Source organism: Canis lupus, chromosome 2 (assembly GCF_048164855.1).
Source record: "Canis lupus baileyi chromosome 2, mCanLup2.hap1, whole genome shotgun sequence".
NCBI lineage: Eukaryota > Metazoa > Chordata > Mammalia > Carnivora > Canidae > Canis > Canis lupus.
This window is the reverse complement of record NC_132839.1, coordinates 64,480,550-64,498,958: the sequence shown is the minus strand read 5'-3', so window position 1 is coordinate 64,498,958 and position 18,409 is coordinate 64,480,550. Positions and strand designations below refer to the sequence as shown.

The following is an 18,409-nucleotide window of genomic DNA, read 5'->3' as shown; positions in this document are numbered from 1 at the left end:
GTGGTGAAAGAGCACTGTGAACACAGTAAATGCTATTGAATTTTTCACTTATAAATGCTTCATTTTGTTATTTGAATTTTACCTCTATAAAAATTGTTTTAGGGACAGCCCTGGTGGCGCAGCGGTTTAGTGCCGCCTGCAGCCCAGGGCGTGATCCTGGAGACCCTGGATCGAGTCCCGCATCAGGCTCTCTCTGCATGGTGCCTGCTTCTCCCTCTGCCTGTGTCTCTGCCTCTCTCTCTCTGCGTCTCTATGAATAAATAAAAAAATAAAAAATAAAAAAACATAAAAAAAATTGTTTTAGGGGCACCTAGGTGGCTCAGTGATTGGAGTGTCTGCCTTCAGCTCAGGTCGTGATCCCAGGGTCCTGGGACCAGGTCCCGCATGGGGCTCCTTGCAGGGAGCCTGCTTCTCCCTCTGCCTATGTCTCTGCCTCTCTGTGTCTCTCATCAAAAATAAAATCTTAAAAAAAAAAATCGTATCTCCGGCTTTGAGTCTGCCCCCTTCCCGTGACTGTGGTACATTAATCTATGACTATGTTTAAGATACAGTTGATTAAAGAAGACAACACAATAAATTAAGTGTGTTTATTAGGAAGATAAACTAAGTAATCACAAGTAGTTCTGTTGCACTTTTGGCAACTGCACAGGAAAAGATATCTTCACGGAGTCCACAGGATTTTGCTTATACCACAAAATACCACTTTTAAGGCAGTTCCATTCGAGGCTCCAAAAACTAGGTCCGTGACATAAACATAACATTCAATAACTCAGACCCCCAGACATCCCCAATCATCAACAAATCTCTGAATTAGACAACAGGCACTGTCAGGAACAGAGAATCCCTGTCTCAAATGCAATTCGAGATGACAGATACAAGAGGGGCCCATTCAAGACCTCCCAAACTTACACAGCTAACACAGACCAATGGTGCTCTCCGCGGGCCTCCACCCTCACACATTTTTATTTACCATAAACATTTTACACTGTCCGAGGAGAACAAATGCACATGAGGAGAGAGGAAAAACAGGACTCACTATCTCGTACCACAAACAAGATTACAGGAAACACAGGACCAGACACAGTCACACTGAGATAAACGACTCTTCTGGCAGGTCCCTAACAGGCACTGAGATGAAGCTTAAAAATATGCGGGGGTAAGCTCCGTCTTCCCCTCCGTGGTTACCACCTGGATTAGGCTTCCTGAACTCGGCCGGTTCTTCCCTGTGATCCAGTCATGGAAGGTTCTAGAACAAAGAAGATAAGCTTTATACATTTCCTTTTTCTTTTTTTTTTTTAAGGTTTTATTTATTTATTCATGAGACACACACACACAGAGGCAGAGACATGGGCAGAGGGAGAAGCAGGCTCCACGTGGGGAGCCCAGTGTGGGACTTGATCCTAGGACTCCAGGATCACACCCTTAGCCAAAGGCAGACACTCAACCACTAGGCCACCCAGGTGTCCCCTGTGTGTTTTCAAATCTCACAAATGGGGTCATGATTTCTGGAACAAAGGATGGCTGCCCCAGCCACCCTCTGTGGACCTATGGCGTGGCACTAATTCAGACACCTGACCCCAGATGTTCCATCTAGCGTCTAGGTCAGAGATGTTGCTGGAAGTGCTGGCTTTAAAAAAAAAAAAAAAAAACATGTTTTTAAATGCAAAACACAATTCAAACTGTGGCTGGCAGAAAGAACTGTGGGCCTTGTTGAGACCACAAGCTCTGCAGCCACACTGCCCAGCTCAGATCTGGGCTCTGCTACGTGATCTGAGGCACGATACTTACCTCCCCTGCCCCCACGCCTCCAAGTCCTCAAACTTCCCCCACTGACTTGCTGTGAACATTAAATAATAGTTTTAAGTGCTTAAAGTGGTACCTGGCATATAACAAGGCCTACATAAAACTAGCTCCAAACATCAAATAAAAGTCCCTGATATCCCTCAATTTAATTAAAATGGGATGTAACCTCAGGCCAGAAGCACATCTCAAACTTTGCAAACATCTTGCATAACAGCTATCGAAGGGCTCACATGCTGGCACTGCAGGGTAAGGTTGTCCCCAGCTCGGTGAGGGCAGGGACTGCACCTTATTTACGTCCCCACCCCAGGGCCCAGCACAGCACCTGGCCCACAGTGGGTGCTTGGAGAATACGTGCTTACTGCACAGAGGGTTTGGGGAATTGAGATCTAGGCACACACACACATGAAAGAAATGAGGAATTCACTCTTTCATGATCTTCAAATGCCACCCATCTTCACAAACATGGAAATGTGATTTCGGGAAAGAAGATAATTTTTGTAGGTCTGTGGCTCTGCACTAATTTAGGCCCGAGAGCCCAGTTATGCATCTAGATCAGCATCTTACTCCCACAGTGCTCACTGCTCCTCAGTAGCAGAGACGATGCCATTAACAGGAGTGGAGGCTTACCAAGCACCCACTGTGTGGGTCAGACACTATGCCAAGCGCTACCACATGTAGTCCCCTTAATAATTACTACAGACCCATTATATGGACAGGAAAACTGGGGCCTGGAGCAGTCGACAATGCACTCAGGCTGGTCAGCTCGAGATTCACATCAGCACTCTCACCCCAGCTCCCTGAGATCCACACTGATATGTGTGTGACACACCCTCAGGGGCCTGGTAACCTCCCAGAGCCACCTGGACTGGTTAGAGGAGAGAACCTGGCATGGCCCCTGGTCTGTAAAAGGCAGGAACCCAGGCAGGAAGCTGCCCACATTATGGCATGTCAATACTCACTCAACCAGGAACTCCAAGGGGGTCCAGGAACTGAAGTCGGCCTCGGGCATGGATTTCCTGTTCATCGGGGTGTCCAGGGTAACCCTGCGGTGCACAGACACAGCCCTGTCATGTGTGCCTCCCCACTGCTGCCCCGACCTCCGCGGCCAGGAAAACGTGCCCTGAGTCTCTGGCACCAAGGTGGCCGTGTTTACATGGGGAGACCACACAAGGACAATCGGAGAGGAGCCCGGAAGCCCCACATTACAGAGACCACGTCCAAGCATCATTCAGTGAGGGGCTTTGGGACTCACCCCTCAGGCAGACAGAACCAAACGAAAGAGCCTCTTTAAACACAGTCCTGCCTGTTCTTACCTATAGTCTTTATTAAGTAAACTGCTTCGCTGTTTACATCTTTATTCACTCCCTAAAATGCAGCAGACTCTTCTCAGGGCTTTTTAAGGCTAATAAGAATAATATTCCTTTAAATAAGGGGAAAAAGACTGTTTCATCCTTCATTTTTGCGGCAAACATGTTTTCTACAAAATCTTATGAAAAGACAGGATTCAGGCAGGTAGGACTCTTCCCAAGAACAGTGAGGCCTGAGGAATAATTCAAAGTAGCTGGCAGAGCAGGTCACAGAAGCTCACAAATGAAAGGGACCCAGAAAGCCCAGGGCCCTCGCAGTCCCAACATGTACTTTATAGAACTGCAGGCAAGGGACGCCCGGGAGGCTCAGCAGCTGAGCGTCTGCCTTCGGCCCAGGGCTGATCCCGGGTCCCAGGATTGAGTCCTGCATTGGGCTTCCCACAGGGAGCCTGCTTCTCCCTCTGCCTGTGTCTCTGCCTCTCTCTCTGTGTCTCTCATGAATAAATAAATAAAATCTTGGGGGGAAAAAAAAAAAAAAAGAACTGCAGGTAAGAGGCAAGCCAGTTGGTGCTAGAATCATTCCAGCAGAAAGGAACCCTATGTCCAAAGCAGCTGCCTTGCCTGGGACAGCTGACTAGCGAGGACCTTCCTCCTGGTCACAAGATCATCTCCCAGTGTCCCGTATTGTCCCTCAGACATGTCCCCCACCACACACACAATAACAAACACAAACACTAAATACAATCTCTCTTCCACTGGCCTTATAATGACTTGAAAGAACTACAAATATTAAAATAAAACGTGTAGATTACTTTTAATAAGGAGAGGCAGAGGGATGATGGAGGAAAGAAAAAAAAACAAACAAACAGAAAGACAGAGTAAAGACAGACAGACAGACCCACCCATCAGCCAATCAGCTACTGTGGACAGCCCGGGATACTCCCAACATCCGAAGAAGTATCTTCAGGGCCTCTAGCAAATTTTAGAAGCCAAGTCCCTGGTGGAAAGCTGCTCACATGTGGACTCCTGGCAGTGGGCAGAGGTGGGTAGCGGACGGGGAGCCCCCACCACTTACGGGAGTACGGCGATGGCCGCAGAGCCAGAAGGCATGCCGCTGTTCTTCCCGGCGAGGCTCTGGCAGAGCTGATGAACAGCACCCTTGGCCATGCCGTAGCCGATCATCCCTGTGGAAGGGGGGGGAAGACAGGTCAGTGACCAGTGGCCACCACGAGTGTGTCTGCAGAACACCATGCCAGTTGGGGAGGAAGAGAAGGATGGACACCTGCAGAGAAAAGTGAAAGGAACCTAATATTCAAGTGCACTTTTTTTTTAAGATTTTATTTATTCATGAGAAACACAGAGAGAGAGAAAGAGGCAGAGACACAGGCAGAGGGAGAAGCAGGCTCCATGCAGGGAGCCCGACGTGGGATTTGATCCCAGGACTTCAGGATCATGCCCTGGACCAACGGCAGGTGCCAAACCACTGAGCCACCCAGGGATCCCCTCAGGTGCACTTGTTATTCACCCAGCACTTAGCATTTATCATAAAAACCACAAAGTTGATGTTATTTGTACTGCTGAGGTGCAGACAGGGTGTGTCAGGTGCCCAGACTCATACACAGACTTGCACCAAGGTTAAAGGTCATGCAACTCCCTCGGATGGAAAAATGCTTGTGGGCACGACGGAGTGTCATCTGGAGTGCAGGCTGCCGGAGTTTAAATCCCAGCTCTTCCACTCACCACTGAAGAGATCCGGGTAAGTTCTCAAAACCTTTCTAACCCCGTTACCCCTACCTGGTAAATGGGGATAATGTACTTACCTGTGGGCTCAGCACAGGGTGGGCACTCAATAAACGTTTCCTGTCAAGTGAACAGAAGTAACGTGCCCTGGAGTCCCACTCGCTGTTTACCAAATATAGAAGTGGAACAATTATCACCTAAGTACACATGCCACCTACAACTTTCCTTTCCTGCCGCCGGTCAGTGAATGTTTGCAGACTGAAGCAAGGCAGGCCTTTTACTAGGACAGGTTTCCATTTGTCCCACGGATGGGTGGCATGAACCCAGTCTCTCTCCCCCATAGCACCCAACTGTGGATTCTCATCAACCAACAACAGAGAAGCAAGGTTTAGTCGCTGTAAATGCCTCTCCTCCAGATCAGCAGCCTCCTTAGAAAACGCTAGCACTCACGCTGTTCAGAGTATAACAGTCCAGGAGGCACCCAATGTCCAGGGGAGGTGGGGATCACAGCCCTGCTGAGGAACCAATCACTAAGCGTTCCAACAGCAACCCTGGATTGCAAAAAAGGGTCAAGGTCTCAAAGAGTTATTTAGAAGCACGAGAAGATTTCACCATCTCTGGCTTCTATGTCTAATCGGGGGAAGGAAGCCAACAGGGACACAAAGACCTGACGAACTCTGCATGATTAATTTTTTTAAGATTTTATTTATTTATTCATAAGACAGAGAGAGAGAAAGAGAGAGAGAGAGAGGCAGAAACACAGGCAGAGGGAGAAGCAGACTCCCTGTGGGGAGCCCTATGCAGGACTCCATTCCAGGATCCCAGGATCACGACCTGAGCCAAAGGCAGACACTCAACCACTGAGCCACCCAGGCGCCCCGAACTCTGCACAATTAAAATAAACCAGTACACGAATCTTATGCATGCAGCCCCAGGCCCCAACAGACATCCAGGGCCCCCTCCTCATTCCATTCAAATGACACAATGAAGAAAGAAACAAGCAACCACCAACAAGCTACCAGACCCTAACGATTTAATTCCACAGGATTCTATACAATGTGGGTAAGGAGATCATTTGCAAGATGCAAAAAAAAAAAAAAAAAATTCGTGCATTCGTGAAGAAGATAAATACCTTCCTCCCAATTATTAAAAGGATTGGTGTTGTCCCTAAAGACTGATTTCCAAACACAGCACAGATCCCTAAGTGGTAAAAGAGTGGTCACCCTCATTCTGATAGTTTATCCACCAGGAGATAGTCTGTAAATACAAGCTGGGATGTAGGAGAGTGGGGTTTTCTGAGCGCTTTTCTAAGAGAAAACTTTCCAGTTTTGAACAACCTTTCTTGTATCTGAAGGACCACTAAGGCTGTTTGTCATTTACTTTTAGATTATACACAGATTTCCCCGGGTTCCAAATCAAAGTTTAAAGACTCCATGACTCAAATAAATTTAACAACACCTAACTAAGAACTTAAAAATGAATAAGCTTATTGATATATGAAGCAGAAATCGCTGGGCTTTTAAAGTCAGTCTGGAATAAGTAATAAGAAATAATAATAATAAATAGTAATAAATAATTTTCACATTGACTACTGCCCCTATAATATCTTTCTGAGCCATTTATGTCCATTAAGACATTTATAAGTCACAATCACCATATAGAGGAGGTATTTTACCCCCATTTTATAGATGATAAAACTGAGGCCCAGAGAGGTTAACTTGCCAAATGTTGCATAGTAAGTGGCCAAACCACAACCAAAGACCAACCGGTGCGGTTCCAGAACCTGCAGTCTTAACCAGTATCTGAAACTATAAATAAATAAAAAAGATATTTAAAAACCAACATAAAGAGACTGTTTGGTCTTTTAGAAAAATTAGTCGTTTGGTCGTAGGGTTTTCTTTTTTATTTTATTTATTTTATTTTTTATTTATTTATTTATTTTTTTAAATATTTATTTATTTATGATAGACAGAGAGAGAGAGAGAGAGAGGCAGAGACACAGGAGGAGGGAGAAGCAGGCTCCATGCTGGGAGCCCAACGTGATAGCCAGACGTGGGACTCGATCCCGGGACTCCAGGATCCTGCCCCGGGCCAAAGGCAGGTGCTAAACCGCTGAGCCACCCAGGGATCCCGGGTTTTCTTTTTTAAATGTCAAGCTATTCACTCATATCTCGACTCACTTTCCAGTGCCCCTGCTGTATGTCACCTTTAAGAAAAATCCAATCTCCACCAAACTAACATCTAACATTTACACAGCATTAATTACTGCAAGCGCTGTGGACTTGTAAGATCATATGCTCCAAGACATCGAATAAAAATGAGTGACAAGAAATCGTTAATTTGTAAGAGCCTCACACTTCAGTGACTTAGATTAAAATTGAAAAAGGCATTCAAGTTCTCTACCACTTACTAAAAAGGCTACCCCCCCCCAAAAAAAACCCTCCTCTCCTTTTCTCAAGAGATGAGCTTGCCTAGATAGTAGAGGTAGACACTTTCTGCCCCCCTGTGCTGTAAGCCCCATACCACTCAAGTTTCATTAGCCTTATCCCAAAGGGAGTGTTATGGGTTGAATTATATATCCAAAAATCATGTGTTGAAGTCCTAACCTGCAGCACCTCAGAAAGTGGTTGTATTTGGAGACAAGGTCTTTAAAGGTGTCATTAAGCTAAAATGAGGTCTTTTGTGGCGGCTCTAATGCAATCTGATGGGTCTCCTTACAAGAGGAGGTCAGGACACAGACATACAAAGAGGAGACCCGGGGAGAAGACGCAGCCTGCAAGCCAAGGAGACAGGCCTCAGAAGACACCAACCCTGCCAGCACCTTCATCTTAGACTTTCCAGCCTCCAGGAACTGTGAGGAAATAAATTTCTATTTAAAGCCCCACCAGGGGCATGGTCCATTGTCACACTGGGTGTAAAAATATAAAAGGAAAGCATCCATCCATGTGATACTGGAGAACAAGCACACCATTTAGAAATGATCAGGGTTTTGGTTCAAAGTAAATTTGCAGGTCACTTATTATATAACAATCAGTCACTTCACCTCTCTAAGTTCTAGTTAGTTAGCTTCCCTGTGAACGAAAAAGGTAATTACCGACCACCTTGGGATTAAATGAAAATATACACGAAAGGAAAAGAGTGGCTGTAAGAAGGCTCGGGGCATACTGGGCACTGCATACACATCCATGCCTCAAATGCCTCATAGCTACACTTTGGGGAGGCGTTACTCTCACTTGACAATTAAAGAAACTACAGCAGGATTTGGTCAAAGATATCAAATAATCTGTTTGAAGCCACCCAGCTCAAGTGAGGAATTCGCAGCTAGCTTCTCTTACTCTAACGGCCTCCACCGTTTTCAGAGGCTGGGCTGCTTCCCAGGGACCTACGGACACAGTGTGATATGATGATGATAAAACTTGTTTATTAACTGATTAAAATCTAGCTCAGCACCACTCCCTGGGTGGATCCCAGATAAATGAAGCGGGTGGGCATGCCAGATTACAGGACCCTGTATCCACCACCAACAGGAAGACAATGCAAGCAGAAGGGTCAAGAGTCCTTCCCCTAAAGAGATCCAGGCCTGAAGGAAGCAAACTCCACCTATCTGTGAAGCATCTTGGAGGGTAAAAGGCTCCCAGGCCCCTCACCTCAGCAGAGTGCCCAGCAACCCAGTGGGCAAGAGTAAGCGCTCCCATTTCACAATTTTAGTACATGTGCTGCCGAAGCGAGCACTCGCTCCCATTTCACAGACCAGGAAATGAAGGCTTACCAGGAGTCCCATCCAGGGCAGCCTTGGCACCAGCCAAGGTTAGGATGCCTCCTTCCTTGAGGTGCTTGGTGGCCAAGTGGCTGGAGATGGTTGATGTCCACATGCTCTGCTTCCACATCAGGTCACAGTTTTTAAAGAGAGCTGAGCAAAGAAAGAACAACACATGAGCTCAGCATTCGCAGTGAAGAAAGTGGAAGGTGAGCTCTGCTCACGGCATCTAACAAGGAAGTGCAGAGAGCCTCTCCTGCTCTCCTGGTCCCTGACTGCAAGGTCCAGTCCAAACAGAACAGGGCCTGTGGTCAGAAACTTAGGTTCAAACCCAGACCGTGTGATTACCCACGTCTCAGCTCCCTCACCTGTCCGCTGGTAAAATTTTAGCCAGTCAATGAGGACTGTTAACGAATATGCTGGACTGGCTTCACCTCAAAAATCATTCTACCCTATAGAACATCTTAAAGGAAGGAGACGATGAAAGGCATTAGATGTGTAATAAGAAGCCGTAGGTCTAAGTCAGGTTTTACCTGTGATAAAAATCTGACAGCTGAGTACTGCATGGGCATCAAGAGGATTTTTTATAGAGCCACATTTTTTATGGCTGGAAGTTTAATACTGGCTTTAAAGGCTCTTTAAAAGAAAACTGATAATAACAACCATTTCACACTTATTTTAACCCTCTGGCCTTGCCTGAGACGTAGCAGGGATTAAGTGGTAACGTATATCACATCACCAGCCAGGCAAGACACCCATAATCTAGAAAGAAAGCCCTCCTGATACAGGAGGAGGGGTCTTCAGGAGGTGATAACCAAGATGCTGACTGCATTTCTTGGCTATAAAGGACTAGACAAAAAAGTATCAATTCTTGTTCCCAAAACACACAAAAGGCCATCAAGCATGTTTCACCAACCTGATCACCCCACAAAATACCAATTTTACATTTAACTGATTTCATAGAAAATCGATTCCTTTATTTTTTTTTTTTTTAAGATTTTATTTATTTATTCATGAGAGACAGAGAGAGAGAGGCAGAGACACAGGCAGAGGGAGAAGCAGACTCCTTGCAGGGAGCCTGGGACCCTGGGATCATGACTTGAGCCAAAGGCAGACACTCAACCTCTGAACCACAGAGATGCCCCCAAATCAATTCCTTTTTAAAACAGCTTTGACGGGGGCCTCTGGGACATTCTATGGCAAAAATGGCCCAAACTCACCAAGTTGATCACAGGAAAATAAAATCTAAATTAACAGACTAAAAATAACAACAGAATGCAATGCACAAACCCTGACTGGAATATTTAGATGGGGTAAAAACAAACAAACAAACAAATAATGATACAAGATTTGGAACACACTGAGGAATTTGAATCCAGGCTGAATATTATTAGTCTTATAGAATTATTATTAACTTTCTTAGGTATGGAAATGGTATTATTAGAACATAGGAGAATGGGTTTGCTCCCTGAAGATACATGTCGAAGGATGGGCAAATGTCAACATACTTTCAAATGCTTAATAAAAAATCACACATGCAGGATACACCCACACCAGGAGGCAAGAATGTGCAAGGACGGCAAATGGTAATTACTGAATCTAGATAGAGGGCACGTGGTATTCAAGGAACTGTTCTTCCAACTTCTCTGTGTATTTGGAAATTTTCGTAAGAAGTTGAAAAATGTACTCAGCGTTAATACATATTCAATGTTGAGTCCTTGTAGGCCCTGAAAGCTTAGGGTAGAAACAATGATAATTTCATTCTGCTTCTATGTTTTGTTTTGTTTTTTTAAGATTTTTAAATTTATTTATTCATGAGAGACGGAGAGAGGCAGAGGGAGAGGGATAAGCAGGCTCCCCAAAAAGCAGGAAGCCCGACACAAGATTCGATCCCAGGGCCCCTGGATCAGGACCTGAGCCCAAGGCAAATGCTCAACTGATTGAGCTACACCCTCTGCTTCTATTTTAAACTTCAAACTCAACATCCCCCCTCCCTTAACCCCATTTATGGGAAGCTTTTCCTTCATCTGTCCCATGGGAGGTTAATCCCTACGTCACAGAGCTACTGCAAAGATTCTGGGAGAAATATAGAAAAACATCAGCCCTGGCAAATAGGATGGCCCCAATCTGTGCCAGCTGGACAAAGAGCAGACAAGAATGAATGGTTAATGCAAAAAAGGACTCACACTTGGATTTGGCGTTGCCCCCAGCCCAGCCTCCAGCCACACAAAGGATCGCATCCACCTTCTCTTCACCCAAGAGCTTTCCGACCTCAGCAGTCACCTTAAACGAAAGGGGGGGAAAGGTGCATAAACCATCAGGTAAACCTAAACAGGTGAATAACACTTTGAAAATGTAGATGCAGGACCAATCTCTAATAAGCATGTCAGATGGTGAACCCCAACTACATTTCAATGTGATTTTTATAAAGCAGTCTAGTGTCTTCTTGTGAACATTCTAAAAGGGTGAGACATAAGCATGCCTGGAATAAAACAACTAATAAAGATGGGGCTGCCTGGATGGCTCAGTCAGTTGGAGGTCTGCCTTTGGATCAGGTCATGATCGATCAAAGGGCCCTGGGATCAAGCCCCACATCCTACCTACTCCCTGTTCAGTGAGCCTGCTTCTCCCTCTCCCACTACCTCTTCCCCCACCTGTGTTGTCTCCTTCTCTGTCAAATAAATAAATAAAATCCTTAATTAAAAAAATGAATAAAGAAAAGTAGGAGAAGGCTTTAAAAAATTCACAGAGCATCGATACCCAAAGCTAACCTGCTGGTATATTTCCTTCCAGACTTTCTTCAGGCATCACAGAATCATAACGTGAGATAATCAATTCTCTTGTCCCCTCAATACAAAAATCCCACTTGCAACCCCAAATCACTTGCAACCCCAAATCAAAATGCCAATGAGAAATATTTTTAAGACCAATAAAAAAAGTCAACTATACTTCAATTAAAAAAAACACAGTCCATGGTAAAATGTTAGTAAATACTAAGTGCCGGGTGTTCATTTATCTCTTTACTTCTGTCTGAAATTTTTAAAGTATTGAAAATATATACATGTCCTTCTGTTATAATTTATTAAAACAAAAATCTGGCAAGACAGGCAATTCTGGCCACCGACCACGGCCCTTTCACATTTCTCCAGCATGGCTGAGGTGACTTAACCTGGGACCGTGTATCTTTGCCAGCGACAACATGATCTGTCCTCTTGCCTTCTCCAGCAATTTCTGAGGCCCCCAATCACTCCCTCAAAGAGAATGCTCTGGCAATGGAAACCAATCTTTCCTTCCTCTCCCTACACCCTATACCTACATCTTTCCTTGTAAGAAATTCTGGAATTCCCCATGGCCTCTACTCATGATCATCCCATCTAACCCTGCCTTACATTTGTTGACCTTTCTCCTATTACCCTGGTTGCCAGGCTGCCCCCATCTCTTGTTCTTAAACCAAGTCCTGTTACCAAGAGGCCAGATCACAGCTGCTGGAAGTTGGATCTCTCCCAACGTCCGTATGCACACACAACCCTGTGCATGTTCTACTTTTCAGGGAAGTACAGAGCTTGCAGAAACAACGCACCTGTTTGACTTGTTTTTTTTTTTTCACATTTATGCATTTTTAAATTCCTCCTCCTCCAATTTTGTTCTCTGCCCAATAGTTTTCTAATAGTAGTTTTTCATTAGACTTAATGAATGACTTTCAGGTCGGCGGGGGGGGGGGGGGGGGGGGTTTCAATCAAGATGTGATCTCAAAGTCCTGAGATCAAGCCCCATTAAGGGCTCCATGCTGGGGGTGGAGGCTGCCTAAGATTCTCTCTCTCCCTCTTCCCTCCAAAAAAAAGATTTAATGTCTTTCTCACATCTTATCTCCTCACTCTCTCTAGTGAATTTCCTGCCTTGGGGGTCAATTTTCCATGTGTTAGGATTGAATTTCCTTTTCTGAAGCCTTAAAAACAAAAAGATGTCATGGTTTGTCCAGAAACTCTTAGTTGGGTGAGTGGGGGGTTAGGGAGCGTAAAAGGTTTTAAAAATCTGAGCTTGTAATAACTAAGTGCATTATAAAGACAAAGATGGAGAGATGCCTATCAAGGGACGCCTGGGTGGCTCAGCGGTTGGGCATTTGTCTTTGGCTCAGGGCATGATATGAGTTTGGGATGGAGTCCCACATCAGGGTCCCTGCATGGAGCCTGCTTCTCCCTCTGCCTATGTCTCTGTCTCTCATGAATAAATAAATAAATAATCTTTTAAAATAAAATGCACTATCAAGTCAAGTCTCAGATGAGGACAATTTCAAAAATGCATGTGACATCAGAAACTTACAATTAACAGGAATCGAAGAGACAGTAAACACAGAAACACTACAGAGAACCACATCCAGAAGGGCTGCAAATACCCAAGCCTGGGTCCTTCCTTGCATTTATTTTAGCTATTATTGCTTTGTTCACATGGAGCCATGTTGCTAGGAGGCAGCCCATGCTGCCAAGAGGGCAGATATCAAACCCCATTGCCTAGGTTCAAATCCCAGCTCTGACACCTCCCACCTGTTTGACCTTGAACAAATACCAGAGCCTTTCCCTGCTTCAAATTCCCCATTTCTGAAAGAGAAATCAATCAGAAACTTTGGTCTGTGAATGTTACAGAGATTAAGCAAATCAATGTGAATAAAGCACTCAGAACAGGTGCCTGACACTTAACAACAGGTTGGGTTTTATCATTAAGGCCAAAAGGTAATCAACAGGTATAGAAAACACCAGGATCATGTCAAAAAAAGAACAAAAATCTATATTCTAGGAGAAGTCAGCTGGCTTTATATATACTAATCTCTGTCAGACTGATGCTTTAGAAAGAGCAAATGAGCAGGACAGTATGCTCAGTTTGGGTTGTTTTTGTTTTTTTAATTTTTAGACTGAACACATGTATACGTTTGGAGAAATGGATTGGAAGGAAATACAAAACATTACTTACATAGTGGGACTAAAAATGATTCCCCCCCTTCTTTTTGCTTTACTGAATTTTCTACATCATACATGCATCATTTTTAAAATCTGAAATATTTGTTAAAACTCCGCTAAGGACCATCAAACATCAGAGTCCCAACAGTGTTCAGATTATTAGAGAAAGCATAACTAAACAAAGAGCAGACCCTGAGCTTATGAAAGTTGTTAATAAATTTCTTTTGACTTTTTTTTCTCTTAAAGATTCTTAAATTTATTTTAGAGAGGGAGAGAGAATACTCAAGCAGATTTCCTTGAGGATCCAAGCTGAGCATGGAGTCTAACGAAGGGCTCAATCCCAAGACCCTGAGATCGTGACCTGAGCCGAAATCAAGAGTTGGAGGGATGGTCAACCGGCTAAGCCACCCAGGCACCCCAGGAAATCTCTTATTAGAAAATCCATGCTCCCTACTCCACCACCCGCTAGCCTGCTGGCCATGTCACTTAAGTGTCTGAAACTCGGTCTCCCAAGCCATAAAATGGGACTATCACCACCTGCTCACCTGCTTCATTGAGTGTTTACAAAAGTATGGCACATGGCATAAAGCATGATGTGGAGATTTCCTTGGAAATGCGGGCTGCAGTGCTGGCAAGAGAACCAGAGTACAGTCCCCCAACCAGCTTGTGGGAATGGCTCTTCCAGAAAGATCAGCCCACTTAAGAGCATCCCTGATATTTATACCAAGACGCCCATCAACAGTGACACTATCATGGGGAGAAACGGGGTATTTCACAGTTTACTTAATATTTATTTGACTTCTCGTTTTACAATTAGCATATCATTTGATAATTAAAAATAACCTGTTTTGTTAGTATCCATGCTTTGAACCAGGAAGCTCCACTTTTTAGAATGCATCCTAAATAATCAGAGATGGAAACAAAGATGTTCACCACAGGATTCTTGATAATGGTAAAAAAGAAAAACTGCAAAACACATGTGCAGGAAGTGGAAACTAAGGAAATTAAAAATCACACGCTGACGCACAGGAGTTTTTTTAAGTGGTCTGCAGTATTTAAATTAAGTTAAAAAAAGCTGACCATAAAATATAAAATACAAGATTATCTCAACTTATAAAACTAAAAACATATAGCATGCATAGAAAAGACAAGAAAATGGGCCAAAACGTGAACATTGAGCTATCTAGAAATGGATTACAAGTAATTTATCTTCTTTTTTGTTTTGTTTTTTTACTTTTTCCAAATTTCCCTCCATGAGCACAAATGGCTTTCACAGAAAATACTAGTTGGAAAAAAAAAGAACACACCACCAGTGGAAACCACTCCCCTCCTAGGGTCTCCCTACTACAGTGCTTGGGTGTGTGTGGGGGGGTCTCTTTCTGGAATTACCTGGTCAGCCTGCTCGGTAAATGAGTCTGTCATTTTAACCACCACGCTAGCACTGGCCTCTTCATTCTCCACCACATCAATGCTGGCAACCCACTGGCGTGAAAGAGAAAACAGCTTTGGTCAAGAGACAATAAGTTGTCATTCCATTAAAGATCCACATCCAGAAATGGGGGCAGTGGAGACAGATAAGAAGCTTAAAAGAAAACCCGCTAGAGAAAGGATCTCACTACTGACCTCTTGGGATCCTTACAGGGACATCTGGCTTCAGCCGGCCTACCCCTTACCCAGCCCCAGCCCAGCCCATCTCATCTGCCTCCAAACACCTCACCTTCCTCCTCCACTCTCACCTCTGAAGACAAACCCTGCACTTCTAGAGACCCTTAGACCAGGGGTCTGCAAAAATCTTTGGTGTAAAGGGCCAAATATTCTGCTAGCTTTACGGTCTGTGTTGCAAAAACTCAGATCTGCTATTGGAACCCCAGAGCAACCACAGACAATACAGATACATGAATGGGTGTGGCTATATTCCAATAAAACTCCAGAAATGTGAATTTCGTGTAATTTTCACATATCACAAAATAGTATTCTTTTTTTTTTTTTTTCTCCCATTTAAAAATGTGAAACCATTCTTAGTTCTTGAGCTGTACTGGCAGGCCAGGTTCAGCCTTTGGAGGACTAGTTTTCAGACCCCTGCCCCAGAGCACAGAGGGATGGCTCTGGGTCCTCATCCTGCAGTATTGTGGCTTTCTCATGGGGGTTAACAATTAACAAGGCTAGTGTGAAAATTAACTGAAAAAGCTCCAAGCACAAGTGACACCCAATTCTTTCTCAGAAAGTTCCCAGGGCCCCAAGGTCCACAGGCCCTGGAGATAAGTATCTCTACCACAAGCTTTGAAGAACACAGATTCCATTCAAGAACACTCACTACTTCCATGTCACCAGCCACAGGGGACACAGACACATACACCAGGTTGTAGCCCCTCCCAGAGCTGCTAGAAATGAAGGGGTAGGGAGGGGAGACAGTCAGAGGTAAATCAGCTTGCCAGATTTTACCAAGTGCCCCCACCAGGGGAACTCACAGCCCTCATATCTGTAACACATGGATACCAACAGGATCTGCTATATCCAAATTTGGAGAAGAGTAAATGAAATTAAGAGTATGTAGGAACACGGTGCCTCGCCCCTGGCCAACACTCCTTACAAGTTCCCCACTGTCACCCCTCAGACCCTGGAAGGCGCCTGTTGAGAGCAGGAAGGCGGTGGTGTGCTGAGAATCCCTTAGAAGTCCTATATCAGGTTCTGAGCTGGAAGGAAACCCTGGGACCCTGTCTCCCTGGTTCCTGCCGCTACTAACTAAACCCCCGAGACAGACAAAGCTCCCCAGAGCTCCAGCACATTTTGTGCAAGTGACAGCTGCGGCGAGGAGAGACAGGGCGGAGTCTCCACCAGGATCGCAGAGAGGGTCTCGGGCCAGAGGTCAGCGCCACCCCTACTTGCACCCTACAGGGAGCAACACCTGACGATGCAAAGTAGTCGAAACAGTCTTCGCAAAGCAAGAAGCCACCAGCATTTGCGGGGCTCCGCCTTCAAAATACCAGGTCCAGAGTGGACCGCAGGAACCGGGTAGTTATGGTAATACTCATGGCTGACATTTAAAGAGTTTTTACCACGAGTCAGGTGCTTTACAACCACACCAGTGATCTCATTCAAGGCGCACAATGCCCTAAGGGGTAAACACTAACGTTACCTCCATTTTACGGATGAGGAAAGTGAGATTCGAGGGCGTGACGCAACAGCGGCCCGCGCCTGGCAGTGAGATCCCAGAGCCGCCGCCTCGTTGTCTCTCCCCGACTCTCAAGCCCGCTCCTCTCCATCGCGCTCTGGAATTCTCTCGGGGCCTGGCCGAGCCCGAGCGAGCAGCCCCATCCCCCACCTCCTTGCACAGCAAGGGCCGGGCACCGCGGGCGCAGCGTGGGCACACACGCGGAGCCAGCCAGCAGCCAGGCACACCTGCGATGCACGCGCAAGCACTCGGGCCGGTGCGCACACGGGCCCCAGCGCGGTCCAGCGCCCTCGCGGGCTGCCCGGGCAGGCCCCGATGCTCCCCGATCACCAGCGCGCACACCTGCCACCCAACACCAACGTGCCGCTCGCCCCAGCCGCGGGAGACCCGGCCCAATTACCCAGCTGCGGGCCCGGAACGCCTGCACGCATCGGGAGCCCAGCGCGCCCCTGCCGCCGTACACCAGCACCCGGCGCGCCTCGCCCGCCGCCGCCGCCATCCCGCTGCTCCCGCCCGGCTCGCCGAAGGCCCAACGCCCGGAGCCGGAGCGCGGCGCCCGGGGTCGCCCGGCCCCGCCCCGGCCCCGCCCCGGATCGCCCGGCCCCGCCCCGGCCCCGCCCCGGATCGCCCGGCCCCGCCCCGGCCCCGCCCACCGGCCAAGAGGGATCGCGCGGCCGCCAAGCCTGCGCGGGGCCCGCGGCTGCCGCCTAGCGCGCGGTCCCGCCGGACGAGCCCCGCCGCCCGCCTGTGGGTGCCCGGCACCTGGGGCTTGCAGGGCGCGGAGCTAAGGGCCCCCGGGGAGGGTGGAGAGCAGGTGTGCGCTCACGATGCCGAGAGTCCGTCGGGCCGACGGCACAAACCACGCATATATTTTACCTTCAAATAAGAGTGCAAGGGACGCCTGGGTGGCTCAGCGGTTGAGCGTCGGCCTTTAGCTCTGGGCGTGATCCCGGGGCAGAGGGCGGGGTGCTGGGATCAAATCCCCCATCCGGGGATCCTCTCCCTGAGAGGAGCCTGCTTCTCCCCCTGCCTATGTCTATGCCTGTCTCTGTGTGTGTCTCTCATGAATAAATGAATAAAATATTTTTTTAAAAAATAAATTAAATAAATAAATAAGAGTGCAAGCTCTGAAGCTCGACTCCCTGTCTAATAGCTGTGTGTCCCTACGCAACTTACTCGGCGGCTCTGTGCCACAGTCGCCTCTCGGTAAAATGGGAACGCTAATGGTCTGTCCTCCTAGGATTTTGGAAAGGATTTTTCAAAATGATACTAAAAACAGTGTGTGGCTAGTAGTAGGAGTTCAATAAATGCCGATTGAGCATTATTAATACTATTATTTTTGCCACTACTTCTGTTACATCACTGCACTTCTTAGAGATTGTGAGTTTGGGAGAAAGAAAATGCCAGGCTGTTTTAGTGGGGGCAGTTGGTACCATTTGGTGGGGCTTAACTGTGGGCCTTCAACATTCTTGTCAAATGGAGTCTTATATACAGTCACAGAGGTCCAAGGACACTATTATAGGACCTGCATCTTAAACTGTCTCTACCAGACCAAAGGCCTGCTGTCCCACGTGTAGTCAAATTTTTTAGAACTCTTGTAATAATTTTCGTGGTCTTATTGTTGTTGTTTCAAAAGCACTGATTTGTGAAGTGTTAAACATTTAAAGTATAGTATGCT

The 18,409-nt window shown here is 46.3% G+C and overlaps 1 protein-coding gene across 3 annotated transcripts; it reads right to left on the bottom strand.

The window, feature by feature from the left end:
• Positions 1 to 573: 573 nt before the first annotated feature.
• On the bottom strand, positions 574 to 17,291 carry QDPR (quinoid dihydropteridine reductase). Of its 3 annotated transcripts, XM_072804699.1 has the most exons (7): positions 17,132 to 17,290; positions 14,949 to 15,041; positions 10,794 to 10,890; positions 8,620 to 8,760; positions 4,186 to 4,294; positions 2,763 to 2,846; positions 574 to 1,246 (listed from the first exon to the last, which is right to left on the bottom strand). In XM_072804699.1, exons 1-7 carry the CDS (start codon positions 17,228 to 17,230, stop codon positions 1,141 to 1,143), a joined length of 729 nt encoding a protein of 242 aa, XP_072660800.1. In that variant the 5' UTR covers positions 17,231 to 17,290; the 3' UTR covers positions 574 to 1,140. The 3 variants fall into 3 exon arrangements, with proteins under 3 accessions (XP_072660800.1, XP_072660801.1, XP_072660806.1); XM_072804700.1 differs by lacking the exon at positions 2,763 to 2,846 and having other exon boundaries at positions 17,132 to 17,291; XM_072804705.1 differs by lacking the exon at positions 14,949 to 15,041 and having other exon boundaries at positions 17,132 to 17,267.
• Positions 17,292 to 18,409: the final 1,118 nt, after the last annotated feature.